The 17,297-nt window shown below is 40.9% G+C and overlaps 1 protein-coding gene across 2 annotated transcripts; it reads left to right on the top strand.

Annotated features, from left to right (window-relative positions):
* The first annotated feature begins 262 nt into the window (after positions 1–262).
* dctd (dCMP deaminase) lies at positions 263–17,297 on the top strand. Of its 2 annotated transcripts, none has more exons than XM_078267311.1 (6): positions 263–414; positions 2,067–2,163; positions 3,277–3,412; positions 4,525–4,641; positions 6,167–6,263; positions 16,567–17,297. In XM_078267311.1, exons 1-6 carry the CDS (start codon positions 374–376, stop codon positions 16,649–16,651), a joined length of 573 nt encoding a protein of 190 aa, XP_078123437.1. In that variant the 5' UTR covers positions 263–373; the 3' UTR covers positions 16,652–17,297. The 2 variants fall into 2 exon arrangements, with proteins under 2 accessions (XP_078123437.1, XP_078123428.1); XM_078267302.1 differs by having other exon boundaries at positions 264–414; positions 2,064–2,163.

The following is a 17,297-nucleotide window of genomic DNA, read 5'->3' on the forward strand; positions in this document are numbered from 1 at the left end:
AGTTACATTGAAAATATTCTGGTTAGGAGGTGGAGATTTTATTTTAGAAAGAACTCGTATCTGAATTGTTCAACATTAGCAAAGATCCTTTAGTTACATTTTTATCCGTTTTCTTTTAAATAAAGATGTAACAAAAAAATATCACTAGTGCACTCCAGTCCAGATGGTGGCGGTAATGCTCTAAAAAGCTGGTTGCCAACCGCCATTCAAAAACACAAGAAGAAGAAGAAATATCACTAGCGCGGGAGATGTCTTTCTGTTTTGTGTTGAAGTCACGTGGTGTGTTGTTTTTGGCCACGGCTGATTTTTACGTTCATACACATCCGCATACAGTCCAGAGAGAAGCAGAGAAACCTCGAGTATTTGGAAGACTATGGAAGAAATTCAGCCGCCGATGCTTGGTCATTTAAACGGGTAACTAGTTGTAACTTGTTTGTCTAGGTTCGACATGAGGCGCAAACACCCACCGAGAAAAAGTAGAGGTACCGGTAGCATTAAAGGCTATGAGACAGAATACTGGTAGGCCCAGGCTGCTGGAATATTATATCTGTCCACATGCTGCTGTTTTTTCCCACAGTGCTAAGTTGTTTGGTTTGTTTTCCGTTCAGTCAGTTATTTACGTTTCTCATATTTAAAACACCAGCCTGAGAGAATATTTACCATTAATCAGTCTGTCATCCTGTTTGTTACATTTAACGTCAACGTTACCAGGAATATATTGTTGTTCCCTCAACACCAGCAGTTTAGCGTGGTAGCAATACCGCTGTGTAAACGTAATCTATTACAATTACAAGTCCTACATTTAAAATCTTTCTTAAGTAAAACTACGGAAGAGACGTTACTATGACTAAGCTACTTAAGTATTAGAAGTAAAAGTACTCATTGTGCAGGAAAATGCTCCCCTTTGGTGTTTTGCTTTATACTGTATTATTCAATGATTAATCGTATGCATTAATAGGTGATCTGTATTTTAATGAATCAAATAGCTACATATAGGCGTACTATTTGGTAGTTTAATCTATCATTTTTCAAAAAAAAATTTTTTTTATGATTAACAGTTTATTGGTTTTTCAGAAAAATCCATCAGAAAAAAGAAACTGGTAGTTTAATCTATCATAAAACATACTTATTTGATGATCAAAGGTTTAGTTTGTTAGCTTACATTTAATAATATATATTAAATGCAATATTTCCCTCTGAAATATTGTGGAGTTGAGGTATAAAGTGGCATGAAAAAAGTGAACATGTTTTATGTATATGTTACACTTTCAGATCAAGCCAAAAGTCAAAGAGCCACTGGGCATGTTGCCAAAGGCTTAAAGGTTTTGTGATCTAATGGCGTTTTTCCATTACATGGTAGCTGCTCGACTCGCCTCGACTCTACTCGCCTCACTCTGCGTCCGTTTTCCATTGCAGATTTTAGTACCGCCTCAGGGTGGCTGGTCGTTATATGCCGGCTCGACGCAAACACCAGCGCACAAGTATAAACATCAGGCCACTTGAGCTTGTTTTACAGTTCTGTGGAGGCTCCACGCAGAGCTTTCGCCGTATACTATGTAAGTGGCCTGATGTTTATACTTGTGTGTGTGTGTGTGTGTGTGTGTGTGTGTGTGTGTGTGTGTGTGGCGAAAGCTCTGCCTGGAGCCTCCGCAGAACTGTAAAACAAGCGGCGCCGCAGTAAACTGCCGTGAACTAACGCGACACAGAACGTGGAAGGTGTGTTGTTGTCGTTGCCACAGCCAGAAGACACATTTAGTTTCAAATGAAGCTGGAGGCAGCAAAAAAAACAAACACAGCTGGCTAAACTATTTAAAAATAGCGGGTTTGTTCAGGACACCCCCGTCTGTCGCTTTCACGTCACCTTTTCGGCTCGCCTCAGCTCGCTTGGAACCTCGACTGAGGTGGTACTAAAAAAAGTACCTGTTAGCAGGTACCAGGTACTTTTTTTTCGTAATGGAAAACCAAAAAAGGCGAGTCGAGCAGGTACCATGTAATGGAAAAGCGCCATAAGAGGAAAAACTTTTCATCTTCTCTCTGTCTTTTCGTGTGGTGTTTCTCTTTAGCAGCACAACTACTAAACGGGAAGACTACCTGGAGTGGCCAGAGTACTTTATGGCTGTTGCCTTTCTGTCAGCCCAAAGGAGCAAAGACCCAAGCTCACAGGTAGGTGTGTGTGTGTGTGTGTGTGTGTGTGTGTGTGTGTGTGTGTGTGTGTGTGTGTGTGTGTGTGTGTGTGTGAGAAAGAGAGAGATCAACAGTACAGGAATAAATATAGTCTTCCACATTAACTATATTCTGCACATTATGTAGGCATATCCAAAGTGATGTAATGTACAGATCCCAGGTGTAATTCACATTTATAAGACTGTAATATTCTAGTTTTACCTTTTTGGTAAAAACAAAAAAAGAACAGTGTCTGTACAGATTGCAATGAGAAATGTCAATAAGGAGATCCAGACAGGTAGAACTATAGATAATGGGGGTAGGCACTGTAGTGGTGAGCACTGTCCCCTCACATCAAAGGTTGTTGGTTTACATCCGCAGGGTGGCTGGGTTCTTTCTGTGTAGAGTGTAGATGTTGTGCTGGGGTTTGCCTAGTCTCGCATTGCCAGTCCTTCCTCCTCAGCGCTGCGGAGGAGGGTCTGGCTAGTCCACACAGCATTCCGGGATGGGAGAGAAACGTGCTCTGGTTTATTAGCATTTCTATAAACCAATCACAATCGTCTTGGGCGAACAACAGTGCCGCTGCAAAAAAGCCTCGGGAAAGAACTTGTTTTGGTGGAACATGTACGTTCAAAAGTAGTTTTAGCCGTGCAACAGAAAACTCAGATTGGACAGATAGTCTAGCTAGCTGTCTGGATTTACCCTGCAGAGATCTGAGGAGCAGTTAACCATAGTCCTCAGAAATCCACCAGAGGTTAGAACCCCAACACAAAGAAAGGGGAAGGTAACAGACAACCGGCCAAAATGAGGGACATCCGCCAGAATTTCTGGCAGCACCTGTACAATCCCGGAAATTAAACGTTGTCAGTATAGACTAGGGTTCACCTTTATAGTATTCTAATCTGGATTCACATTCAAATTCCACCTTCCATAATGGCATACCTGGAAGGTTTTTATTACATCCAATAGCTTAGTTGTGCAGCATAGGGGAAAAGCCCAGCGAGGCCCATAAGCCCATTATTGCAAGTAAACAAAATGGGAAGATGCTGTCAAAGCAAACTGTAGAGTAACATTTGCATAACTAAACTGTGGAACCTCTGTCCCTCTCTGCAGGTGGGGGCGTGTATAGTGAACCAGGAGAATAAGATCGTTGGCATTGGTTACAACGGTATGCCAAATGGCTGTGATGACGACCTGCTACCGTGGTCCCGGTCTGCTGACGACCGGCTTGACACTAAATACCCTTATGGTGAGAAAGCATACACACATGCACTTCTTGCTTTTTCCTTGCTTTAATTTTTAGATGATCATTTTGTGTTTGTTTTGTTTTCTGGTATCAAACAGTTTGGTTGAAGAAAATGTGCACATACAACAAAGTGCTTCTGGTTTCATCCACCCCAGTCGGGAACTCACATAGTATTCATCTCAAATTGTGTGGGAGGATTTCTGGAATTAACATAATCCAATTGTTAAGGCATTTGTGTACAACAAAGCCTGTTAATCATTAGCTGTCCATACTGTACTATGCTGCGGAGTTCTCTTCATGTCTCAAGTGCTAAACTTTGGCCTGTAGAGGGTGCTAGAGGATAAATAATGAAGCAATCGCACTCTTTCTCCATTGATCAGATGCTCTTGCATTCTACTTAATCTTTCTCTCTGGTTCTCTTTTTTTCTTTCTCTCTTCCCATCTCTCTTGGTGCTCAATTTAGGGTGTCATGGTGGGCAGGGAATAAGGAATTTACTTTTTTCTACACTCATAATGAGGACCCTTTTCCTTATTTAGAAGGTTCAACTTTTATTGTCTTTCAATGAACTGACAGTTCCACAGCCTGATGGTGCTAGAGGAAAGGTTAACATGATATGTTAGGATTTATCCAGAGGATTCATCCAAAATCCATGAAAATGTGTCCTGTTGGCTTTTAAAACTAAAAGCAAGTATAGGAGGGATGGACTGGCAGATTAAATTGACCAAGTAGTAGTCAGACTTCTACCTCCACCCCACTGTGGCGGCAGGTAAAATTCAAAAACCGCAACATCTTTTGCCAGATGTGGTGTCACGGTTACTCTGGATAATCCACAGACCTCACTGTGGACAGTTTTCATAGGGACTATTTTCAACCAAATGTAAAATATAGTGATTCATAACTGGTTCTATTCTGGTGCTTTTAGAAGGGAAGGACGTGTGGTTTTTGGGTCTTTCTCCAGTTTCACAGACACGCACCATCCTAGGAGCATGGTCGTTGTATATTATGCCTGTCTTGCCCTGGCTCGTTTGCGCTACAACCTAATTAAACTTAAAACAAGGACACTTGACAGTGTCTTGTATTGACTGGGGACCATCTCAATTGCTCTGTCCCACAGTGTGCCATGCAGAGATGAATGCCATTATGAACAAGAACAGTGCTGATGTGAAAGGCTGCACCATGTATGTAGCTTTGTTTCCCTGCAACGACTGTGCCAAGCTCATCATCCAGTCCGGTGGGTGTTTGACACACACACACACACACACACACACACACACACACACTCTCTCACACTCACGGTACCCAACCATACTGCTAATTTTGTAACGTTCCGTGTCTAAAAAGAGGAACTTTTCTTGTCATTTGTGAGGGCATGTGGACATTCAGGCTGTCACTTATTTTCCAAAATCATGAGTTTGGATAATTGTAAAGAGAGAGAGAGAGAGAGAGAGATATTTACGAACACACTTATTTTTAGAGTCTATGGAACGCACTAATTTCTGGCAAAAGAATGTCATGATTCATGAGAGACAGACTTATAGCGGGTTTTGTATAATTTTACTTTTAGTTTGGATGACTCGCGCAGCCAGCCTCCGCAGTCCCCGTGCTCAGCACTCATGCAGCAGAGAGGAGCACTGGGAGCAAGATGCCTGAATATGAATTACCCCATGGTGATGTTTCACTGTGGCCATCATCAAATGCCAAGTCGGTAGACATTGCCCATACCTATTCTGAGGCCTTTGGCGACTTTGAATCATACGGAAACAGTGTGAATTTATACACAGGGTTTTTTCCTGCATAGAGAAATAGGAGTCGGCTGCATCCATCAATTTGGTGCTGCCTCCAGCTCTCAACAAAACTCTGACTGGTATGTTCATGGAAAACATTATTTTCTAACCAGCATTGCAATTTGATTTTTAGGATGTATTTCGTGGCAGTAGCTCAGGGAGTTAGGTTGGGAACTGGAGGGTTGCTGGTTCAAGTCCCCATACGGACCAAAGTGTGGTGGTGGACTGGTTGCTGGAGAGGTGCCAGTTCTCACCTCCTGGGCACTGCCATGGTGCTCTTGAGCAAGGCACCGAACCCCCAACTGCTCGGGGCGCCTTTCCATGGGCAGCTCCCTCACTCTGACATCTCTCCATTAATGCATGTATAGGTACTGAGCATGTGTGTGTAATTCAGGCCTGTGTGTAATGGGTATAATAACAGAGTGAAAAACATTGTAATTGTGAGATAGAGAGAGAGAGAGATATATATATATATATATATATACATATATACACCGTTCCCCACGATACTAAGCTACTATTTACATATTCATATATCATCATGTTTTAATGTCATGTGGAAGGCACAGTGAATCCAGATGCAGTTTTTTTTACGAATAGACTGATTTATTTTTGCTAATAATATGTTGGAATCATGTTAATGTGCTCTATATCTTCAGACATACTGTATTTTAATTTTGGGAGGAAAAAAACGTATGCTTGATTTTCCTATCCTTGGAGCCTTTTTGGAGCAAAAAGTGTAAAGATTGGCCCGAGAGTAGTCAAGGGTATTATTAGGACTCATACTCTGGTGAGCTACGGTACTAGGTAGTCGAAAACAGCACTGAAATCAACTCTTCCTTTTTCATTTTGTTCTCTCTCTTACTGCTTTCAACTGTCATGCACATCTCTGCTAAGACTAATAATGGTCTTTATTTTGCACTCCTGCCTTCTACGTCTCTTCATAATGGCTCCCTCCCTCCCTCTGTCCAGGTATTAAGGAAGTGGTCTATCTTTCTGATAAGTACCATGACACGCCGGAAATGGTTGCTTCCAGAAGGCTGCTCAGTATGGCAGGCATACAAAACAGGTGAGTTAAATGTTTGCTCTGGCACACAAGAACAAATGCAAGTGTTTTTAGGGGTCCACAGCCCGAGTCTGCAAGAACCGGCGCTAGTAAGAGCTACGCCGTTCGCACAGCAGGGCTGTGGAACCCTATTGTTTTTGTAAGGATTATTCATTATTCTTCTCCGCCTAAAACTCAGACTACAGCCTAAACCGTGCATGGTGGGGGGTTGCCATTTTCAGGACTGGTCCAAAACTCCGCAAGGACCTCAGGCAACAACTGACCCACTTCCACCACTAGGTGGCGCTATAGCAGAAAAACCGCGTTTGGCCCTATAACTCCCACACCGTACACCGGACATTTAAAAACCATGTATCCACGCGTTTCCTGGATCCAACTGAATCACGTGATATAGGCCACGCCCATTTCCGCGTAGACTGAGTGGAAAACAGCGATTAATCACAAACCTACTTTTTCGATCTCCTCCTAGACCGTGCGACCGATCTGCACGAAACTTGGAACTTAGCATCTCCAGACCGACCTGACAAAAAGTTAATAAAAAGAATTTTTATAGGATAAAAATTGCGCATATTACGCATGAACAAATGTGTGTAGCTAACTGTGAAAACGCCAACTTTGCCAACTCGGCCAAAATAAATGCTATCAACACCAAACACCATCAACACCAAAAATTCTTGTTTGACATGACCCTCTGGAGGTCCCACACGCGTTTTACAAAAATTGGTCACTAGGGGGCGCTACAAGTACAAAAAGTTTATATCTCATGAACGGCTTACCCGATTTTTACAAAAATTCCACTAGGTGGCGCTATAATGGTTTTTTGCCTTAACTCCCACATTACACATCGCATGTTAGAAAACCATACATCCACGTGTTCCTTGAATCAAGCTGAATCACATGATATAGGCCTGCTCTGTACCAAATTTAGCAAAGATCGGCCTTTAGGGGGCGCTATAAGCAACGTTTATTTGTTTTGGCCAATAAGTCAATGCATTTAAATGGGAAATTTGCAATTGCAATATCTCTGCCACAATAACTGCAATCGACACAAAACTGGTGCTCGTTCGGCATGCCGCTCTGAGGCTCTGTACCAAATTTGGCGAAGATCGGCCATTAGGGGGCGCTATAATCAATGTAGACGAGTTTTGGCCCTTTTACTCAATCTATGTTAATGGCATATTTGCAATGGAAATGTACCACAGACCTTGCAGCTCACACTTCTCAATATTTACTGATGTTTCCCTCCTACCGTTACGTTTTGGTTTTTGCTTTTGTGTGCTCCCCTGGTTTTTTACAATAAACAAACTTCTTAACCCACTTGACAAAGTTTCTACAACCTTCACAGTGGACAAATGCAACTCTTTTCTCTCACTTTATCAATCCAAAATCAACACCACTCATAGGCGCCGATGAAAATACTGAGCACCCACGTGTGCCAGACTGCCAGTAGGCTACATTCATTTACAATTAAACATTGATGGTTGGTGCTAAGTGGAGAGTCTGTCATAGTGTGATTGGTTATGTCGGTGGCATTGATTCTTAATTTCCCACGAAGCTGATCGCGGTAACGTGTCAGTTGAACTTTTCATCTCCAATCCTATCCGTATATCGTTGTTAAAGGTAGTCTGTATATGCATGGAGGTGAACTGTTGCTACGTTTGCAATGGCAACGTACCACAGACATTAGGGGGCGCTATAATCAACGGAAGACGAGTTTTGGCTGAAATGCAAAGAATTTTTGACTACTTTTTTTCTTTCTTTTTTTTTTTTTAAAGGGTGTGCGCCTGTGAGCACCCCCAGAGGAAAACATAAATTGGCGCCTATGACACAACAACTTGACCACCTCCCCTGCTCCTTCAACCACCACACCTGCCTCCCCCCTCTCGGTCACTCGGAAAGAAACATTTCACCCTGTTACCTTTTTGTGTAGTCTATATCCGCGACGTTCCACTTCCGGGATTGGTCCATTGCCTCCGGAAATTCCGCCGGATGTCCTTCATTCCGCCGGATGTTACCTTCTGCTTCCTTTTGTGTTGGAATTTTAAACTCTGGTGGATTTTGTGAGGACTATGGTTAACTGCTCCTCTGAGTTGATTTACCCTGAGATGAGAAACTCTGAGTTTTTGGTTCCAGAACAGCTGATTTGAGTTGGTTCAATCAACTCGGAGTAGGTTCACTCAGAGCTAAGCGCATGCACCACCACAATAAAAAGGCAGCATGAATGGAGCATGATACTACGATTCACCATGGTAACAACCACAAACAAACTGGTTGGCGGAAATACTCATGCGCAAATACAGCTAGTTTGAACATGTTGCTGTAAAAGAGAGATAATTGGTGTGGGAGAAAATTGCTGCTTGAGTGTATTAATTTAATATTTAATCACAGGTTACCTATAATATTACTGGTGAAAACTGGAATGGTATTACACCTATTTCATTTAGGTGCAATCCTGCGGGTGAAAAAGTAAGATAGCTACTAATCCCATTCTGAGCCTGCAGCACCATGATCATTAACATATCATTATATAATGTATAATCATTTAATTCTTTTTAATGGCTCTCACTGGTTTGTGTCTAGGGAACACTACAAAAACATTTAAAAAAACGTTACAGAGCGAGGCACACTTTTCTGACGGCTCTGCATACAGTGGCTTTACCAATATGCTCTGCATCACCAATGTTGTAAAGAAAACTACCGTTAGCAAAAAAATAATAATGGCACACAAAGAATCTGCTGGGATGTAAAAGCATGTCCACGATGGTGGATGTTAGTGATATGAGGACTAACATCCACCATCCACCACTAACATCCCCCCCATCTTTCATCCCAACCAATTAGCATCACATTGCAAATTGTCAAACATCTCTGCTGTGCTGGAATGAGACCAACGACTTACATTTAAGACTTAATACAGGGCTCCAGAGTGCGACCATCTGTAGAGTGCAACTAAACCTCTTCATTGGTCTCGCTGGTCTCTGTGTGTATGTGTGTAGCGTTGGGTTTAGAGAGGAGACAGAAGCGCTGCCCGACAGAGCTCTACATGAGACCAGAATTGCTTGTTGACCAGCGCCGAGAATTGTGCTACGGGTGGATAATTGCGGCGCTTCGTATCACTTCATGCTCCTGTTTGAACCATTCCCCGGCTCGATCTGCTCCTTTCAGATCGAGCCAACACTGAGTAGGACTGTGGGACGGGCTGTCGTTCTCTCTCTCTCTCCCTCTGTCTTTTTAGCCTATGTTCTGTATAGCCTAACCATCATAAAAGATTTTTAAGTAGCCAAATGTTAAAATATAAATACTAACTGGATATAGTTGACGACATATTTTGGTTCATTAGCCATATTAGAAATATTTCTTATTAAATATTTATTTATTTCTTACTTGTAAAGTCTGCTATAGGCCTATATTTTTGACATGGATAAAGCTAATTATCTTAATTTTTTAGTCCACTTCTTAATTCCCTGATTATTAATCATGAAAAGTGTAACATTGGGATATTCCTGTGACAATAATCATGATATCAAAATCTCATATTGGTGACATGCCTAGTGTGTGTCCTGGAAGTCCCAGGACCTTGTTGTGAACCGAGTGTTGCCTTTTGGTGTATGTGTGGGTGTGGATGGGGCTTGGGTTTGTGTCTGGGACATGGTGGTGGATGTGTGTTTCAGGAGTTGTTGAAAAGTGTAAATATGACCACTAATAATTTGCCCTGTACTACAAAGCATAATTTGTTGTTTGATTGAAGAACTAAAGCCTTGTACTTGTTGTACTTATAAGATATGAAAGATATTTCATCACCTCCTGCCCTTAAACTGTTCTTACGTTTTATCTTCAAATGCAGGAACCCTGGAGACCGCTGTAAGACCTGACATATACAGTATTTAGACTGATTTAAACTAACTTTTAATATGTTTTCAGCTAAGCCACCTACCTGTCTCTTAGACCCCACCCCAAGTAGACTACTTAAAGAAGCTTTACACTTCTTTACTAGATATGATCACTAAGTCTTAACCGGTAATGTACCACAGTCATTTAAAGTAGCTGTAATAAAACCTATTCTTAAAAAGCCCACACTTGATCCAGGGTTCTTAGCCAACTATAGGCCTATATTTAATCTCCCCTTTCTGTCCAAGATCCTTGAGAAGGTAGTCGCTAATCAATTGTGTGACTTTCTACATGGCAATAGTTTATTTGAGGAATAATATAAAGTGCATCGTAGCACTTATTGCTTCAGACAAAGGACTTGTCTATGTACTCCTCTTATTAGAACCTGCAGAAGTGCTGCATTCGATACTGTTGACCATCACCTCCTATTACAGAGACTGGAACATTCAATAGGCAGCAAAGGAACCACACTAAGCTTGTTTTAGTCCTATTTATTAGATCGATCTCAGTTTGTTTATGTTAACGATGAATCTTCCATGCACGGTCAAGTTAGTCATGGTGTTCCACAAGGCTCTGTGCTTGGACCAATACTATTCACCTTATATGCTTCATCTAGGCAATATTATTAGGAAACCCTCCATAAACCTTTACTGTTATGCAGATGATACCCAATTATATCAATCAAGCCAGAAGAAACCCATCTGTAAACTTCAAGCATGCATTAAGGACCTGGATGACTTACAATTTCCTCGTGTTAAACTCAGACAAAACTGAAGTTACTGTAATTGGCCCCAAACACCTCTGAAGCTCATTATCTACAGATTTAGCTACTCTTGAGGGCGTGGCCCTGGCTCCCAGCACCACCGGAAGAATCTCCAAATGTTCTTTAATCAGGATATATCCTTTAACGCCCACATATAACAAACTTCAAGAACAGAATTTTCTTCACCTGCGTAACAATGCCAAAATTGGGCACATTATCATGTCTAAGAACGATGAAGAAAAACTAGTCAATAACAAAATGACAAACATGCGTTTGTTATTTCGATGCTTGTAATTCCTTTAGTATCCGGTTGCTCAAATAAAGTTGTGTTCAGAATAATAGCAGTATGTTTAAAAAAGTGAATAATGCTCAAAATCCTCTGAATAGCTTTTAATTCCATAATATCAATGCATTGGGAACACTGCACATTCAATTCCAAATCAAAACATGACAATTGATCATCATCATCATCTGATTAAGTTTGTGTTATACCTTTACAGAAAGTGAAGAAAAAGGAATATTAGGCTGTTCAAAAAAATAGCAGTATTTACATTTTTCTTTACAAACTCAAACATTTACTGTATAAATTGAAAAATGTCTCAAGGTTTTGCTTTACTTTGAATCACTGCACTAATATTTAGTTGCATAACCATTATTTCTGAGAACTGCTTCACATGTGTTGCATGGAGTCGACCAACTTCTGGCACCTGTGAACAGGTATTCCAGCCCAGGACGATTGAACTACATTCCACAATTCCTCTGCATTACTGGGTTTTGCCTCAGAACAGCATTTTTGATGAAGTGTTCTATGGGATTGAGGTCTGGGGATTGGGCTGGCCACTCCATAACATCAATCGTTGCTCGTGTTTTGGGTCATTGTCTTGTTGAAAGACCCATTTCAAAGGCATTTCCTCTTTAGCATAAGGCAACATGACCTCTTCAAGTATTTTAATGTATTGAAACTGATCCATGATCCCTGGTATGCGATAAATAGGCCCAACACCACAGTATGAGAAACACCCCCATAACATGATTTTTGCACCACCATGCTTTACTGTCTTCACAGTGTACTGTGGCTTGAATTCAGTGCATGGGGGTCATCGGACAAACTGCGGCCCCTAGACCCAAAAAGAACAATTTTGCTCTCATCAGTCCACAGAATGTTGCGCCATTTCTCCTTTGGCCAGTCAATGTGTCCTTTGGCAAATTTCAACCTATTCAGTACATGTCGTTTTTTTCAGTAATGGGACTTTTCGGGGGCTTCTAGCTGATAGCTTAGCTCCACATAGCCTTCTTCTGATAGTAACAGTACTCACAGGTAACTTTAAGTCTTCTTTGATTTTCCTGGAGCTGATTATTGGTTGAGCCTTTGCCATTTTGGCTATTCTTCGATTCATTTGAATGGTAGTTGACCGTTTTTTCCCACGTCGGTCAGGCTTTGGATGCCATTTTAAGGCATTTGAAATCATTTTGGCTGAGCAGCCTATCATTTTCTGCATTTCTTTGTTTTCCTTTCAATCAACTTTTTAATCAAAGTCCGCTGTTCCTCAGAGCAATGTCTGGAACGACCCATTTTGCTGAGTATTTGTGTGAAATGCACTATAACCAGCATGCACATTTGCTTCCTTCCTTCCTTAAATATGGGCCATAATTGACACCTGTTTCTTCACAGAATCAATCCCCTCACTGCTGTTATTTTGAACATGCCCCTTTCAATTACAGATTCAGAATGAGCAGCATGCATGTCATGACTGTTGGGTCTGTTGGTTTTCTATGGCTCTACAACACTTTCTAGTAAATTATTTGCCATGTAGAAATATCACTTCTACCAAAAAAAATTCATTTATGAGGTTAGTGATGTTGGACTGCTATTATTTTGAACACAACTGTAAGTCCCTTAAGACTCTCCAATTGATCCAGAATGCTACAGCACGTGTTTTATATATAAATAAATATTAATATAATAATATAAAGATTTGTCCTATATTAGCTTCTATGCACTGTAAAATCCAGAATTAGATTTAAAATCCGTCAACTGACCTACAAAGCTCTTAATGGCCAGACACCATCATATCTTAAAGAGCTCATAGTACCCTATTGCCAATGTAGAACACTGCGCTCCCAGAATGCAGTTAGTTGTGGTACCTAGAGTCTCCCCAACCGGTTGCGGCAGATGGCCGCCCGCCTAGATGTGGCAGTGATATATATATATATATATATATATATATATATATATATATATATATATATATATATATATATATATAAAAATAAAAAAAAACACTCCAGCACTCACAGTTTTATTATGTATTGTAGTTTTTGTAACTGTTTTTGCCCACGTGTCTGTAATCTGTAAGTGCCGGAGTTTTGTTTATTTCATAATATCCCAGCTGTGCATCAGATAAACTGTTTGATTTGGAGCGGTGTGTGCTGCTACTTTCCATTATACAGTGATCAATGAGTCTATTAATTTACACATTCACACAGCTTCCTGCCTTTGGCAGCTGCTTTCAAGCTTGGATTATGTGTTTATCGTCTTTGTATTTGTCAAGTATTTTAGTTTGCTCTTCGCTCTGCTGCTAGTAGACCTTTGGACGATTTGGTCATATGCTGCGAACCCCAGCCCTTTTTATGTGAATGTGCTCATTGCTAGATTGGGAAACCTTGGGTTGACTTGTCGAGTTGATAGCCACCGTCGTGTGACCGGTTAGTAGGGCCGGTTAGTTAGGCTTACTGTACGTACACACCGCCGCCGACTTGAGCTTCTAAAGTTACCGGAAGTCATTCATTTTCAATGGAAGCTGGCTTCTCTCAGCCGCAAGGAGTGACAAATCTGTCAATCAGAAAGTTGAAAGTAGGTCAACTTTATGCTAACGAGCTAGGACGCGGTTCAACGGAAAGCAGTGGCAAACGCCAGCAACCAATCGGAATATAGACGTCCTTCGCGCTGGCTGATTCCGGAGAAACGTACGATGTAAACTTTCGTTCCCACTAAAACATTAGTTCCGAGTTTGGAGGAAAATTTCATAATTGCCGTTGCTGGGTTCCCTATCATTCATGATATGACGTTGTTTGCGTATAGGGACCAGGTAACGTTACCTGCCGGTCACATGGTCTCTAAACAGTCAGCTCGCAGTGAAGTCCTTGCACGGATCAACTGCTGTGGTTCAGCGGCTAAAGAGCGAGCTAACTGCTAACAGACACCGCTGCGACCAACAAACGATACAAATTCTGTCATTATATATATATATATATATATATATATATATATATATATATATATATATATATATATATATATATAAATATATATATATATATATATATATATATATATATATATATATATATATAAATATAAATAATTTATAAAAGGTTTCTAGTGTCAATGTATTGGCCGTGCAGTGGCTGCTTGTGCTTTTTCTTCAATCGTGTGTTGAACATGATCGAAGAATGCTGCCATGTCAGAGCGGCTAAAACGTCAAAAAGCTTCCTCGTACTTTTTGACAAGCGTCCTTGACCGGGCGGCCAGAGCTTCCTTGCAGCTCAAGTCGGCGGCGGTGTGTACGTACAGTTAGTGAAGCCAAATAACCCCAAAAGATCCTGGGTATGTTAAACTTGCTTCGCAGTGCAGGGCCCAGGGGCCTCATTTATGAACATGGCATATGCACAAAAGAAGATGTACGCCGCTCTCTACGCAACAATTGGGATTTATAAAAAGCAAACCTAACGGGGAAAATGTGCGGTCCTCCACAGACACTCTGACCCAGGCATACGCACAGAAATAGGTGAAATGAGAAACGGCAACACCGACAGCAGATGGATGAATATGAGACCATTGTGTAAAACAAATCAAAATATTCCCTTTATTAATGATATGAAGAATTCACAAAGCCATTGTTACAAATTAATATCCTACTCAAACACCTGTTTGATCGATCTGCGGTGAAAAACAAAATACTATCGTACATTCAAACAAAGATATATTTGCAAAGAAAACTCAAATGTTCTGTAATTATATTGGCATGTTATGGAATTTATTCTCATGAATAATACGATAAACGGGACAAATAGACAATGATGCTGTTTTCGATGCCTCCGTCTTGCGGAGCACGTCGTTTTAATATAGTCATCATATATAGTATCATAGTGTTTTATACAGTTTATTTTTATGGCTTTAGATCATTTTGTTTTAAATGTTGGTTTTTATTGTAGGTCTAAAGCATGTTTTAACTATAGACCTTTTTCACGGCAGACATTTTGACTTGTCATAGTAGGAAAAGCAGAGCTGAGATTGATAACCTTAATGCTGGCTCAGTTCCATCAAGTGTCCCAGTAAGCTAGTTCAGTGAGTCACCATGCACAATACCAGGGCCTCTCCTAAGTGGAATGCAGCCATCATGAATGGTTTTGAATACACCTGTGCTGTTCGTACTATGACATGTCAACATTTCTGCTGTGAAAAAGGTCTATTGTGAAAGGTGCAATACAACGTTTTACTAATTACACGCTCCTTGCGCAGAACTATTTGTCATTTACAATTAGATTAATCCCGACACCTTGAGCTTTTTAGGTACAATCCAATGAATGTGTAAAGGCACATCATGCGTAATGACGCACAATGGCTGGCTTTGCACTGTTGGAAGATGTGGCAAATGGAGACTGACAGTAAGAAGACTTGGTCTCAGAGCCGGTTCTGACTTCCTAGAGCTGTCCTGTTGGGTGTCTGTGCTGTTTTGGGCCCAGCGTTACAGAGAGGAGCACTCGGAGAAACCCCGCCGTGCCAGGCCCACTTCAAGAGGGGTCAGCTCCGGTGTCCCGTGGCACAAACACTTTCTTTGTGTAGCATTTTTTTGCATCAACTTTAATATCGGAATATTTCTTTTTAATTTTGGCCCACGGTTCGACCTTCTGAGGCTTTGGCATTAACTGCGTCTGCAACGTGTTGTCACTCTACAGTTTTTTTTTTTGGCATTAGTAATGCCCACACTGTGCCCTCCAAACATATTTTCCTCTTTTCCACCTCTCTAACAAGAACTACAACTTCACATTGAGTGAAAGTCCTTTGTTTTGTTTTCCTCTGTGCGCATGATGTCGGTATGGATGAATATTAATTTGGGGCATTTCACTGACTATTTAAGGGCAATTATGGGCGTGACATGAAGTCGCCAAAGCTGCGCCACATTTTAGAGTCGATTGTGATTTATAAAGGGAATCCGGCATAAGGACGTGCGTGCGCACAGTTTTATAAATCCGAATATTTCTGTGCATACTCACATCCTATGTTTCGTCCGTAAGTCACTTCTGACGCAAATTCGCCCCACAGTTTTAGAAATGAGGCCCCAGGTCACAGAGAGAGAAGATTTCATCGTTATGGTTTTTATTAAACTCACTTTAGCAGGCTGTAAAACCAATGCTTTTTTTTTGTCTTTTTCCCTTCTTGGTCTTACTCCCTTTGTCTCTCACACATTTTGTTTACAATTTGCCCAGACCTTGTGAAAATGCATCAGGGTTTTGGCCAGATGAAGGTATGACTTGATAAGATGATGAAGAAGTGACTTTTATCCTCATCCTTGTTTTATGTGGTGTCATCCTCATACCTGTGCGTCCCTGACTTATGCGTATGTTGTTTTTCTCCTCTGTGTGTTTTGGCAGGCAGTACAAGCCCAAGAGGACTGAGATTGTCATTGATTTTAATTCCATTAACCACCCTGGAATGCTGAACAGCGCGACCAAGTGAAAATGCAAACGGCTCACCTTGGGGGGGGGGCTGCAGAATGAGGCACGGAAGTAGAGGGATACTGATAAGATTGAAAGAGACTTTGATGCCTCTTTTCTGTATGTCTTCCTGCCCCCTGCTTTGTCCAAAGAAAAACTCAAGGATACCTCGACTTTGGCGTCTTTTGATATTTTGATTTAACTGGATATTCAAGGTAGTTTAATTTCACGCTTCGCCCTTTGTGGATGGCTGTGGCAGAAGGTCTTTCAATGCTGCTTTCACACTTTTTTTCTCCCTTTTGGGTTTAGGCATACACAAGGACTCTGAGCACAGTCTTGAGTGTTTGATATGAAAATCTTCTGTGTTGTGAATCAGATCTTCTCATGGTTGTCTGCACAGGGGAACACAGAAATGTTTTTTTTTTTTCCTCCTTAAAACAAGGTTTGAGGATTAATCAAAGACACCTTGACATTCAGTTCACTTGATCTTTTAACATTCACATGGAAGCTGTCCAGTAAATCATTCTTTTTGAACCCATTTGCAGAAAGTAGCCACTGTAATAACTTAGCCTATGCTCTATTTTTATTGTATTTTATCTTTTGACACTCTTTGAAAATTTAAATGTTTAAAAGTACAATTTTGCATTCAATAAAACTTTTGGACCGCA

This window comes from Sander vitreus, chromosome 2, assembly GCF_031162955.1.
Source record: "Sander vitreus isolate 19-12246 chromosome 2, sanVit1, whole genome shotgun sequence".
Lineage (NCBI taxonomy): Eukaryota > Metazoa > Chordata > Actinopteri > Perciformes > Percidae > Sander > Sander vitreus.

Excerpts from the sequence above, each read along its gene's own strand:
- dctd (XM_078267302.1), top strand. The coding sequence starts at position 374 with ATGGAAGAAATTCAGCCGCCGATGCTTGGTCATTTAAACGG. Across the intron at positions 2,164-3,276 it reads GCAAAGACCCAAGCTCACAG|GTGGGGGCGTGTATAGTGAA; the intron begins GTAGGTGTGTGT and ends CCCTCTCTGCAG. Across the intron at positions 4,642-6,166 it reads CAAGCTCATCATCCAGTCCG|GTATTAAGGAAGTGGTCTAT; the intron begins GTGGGTGTTTGA and ends CCCTCTGTCCAG.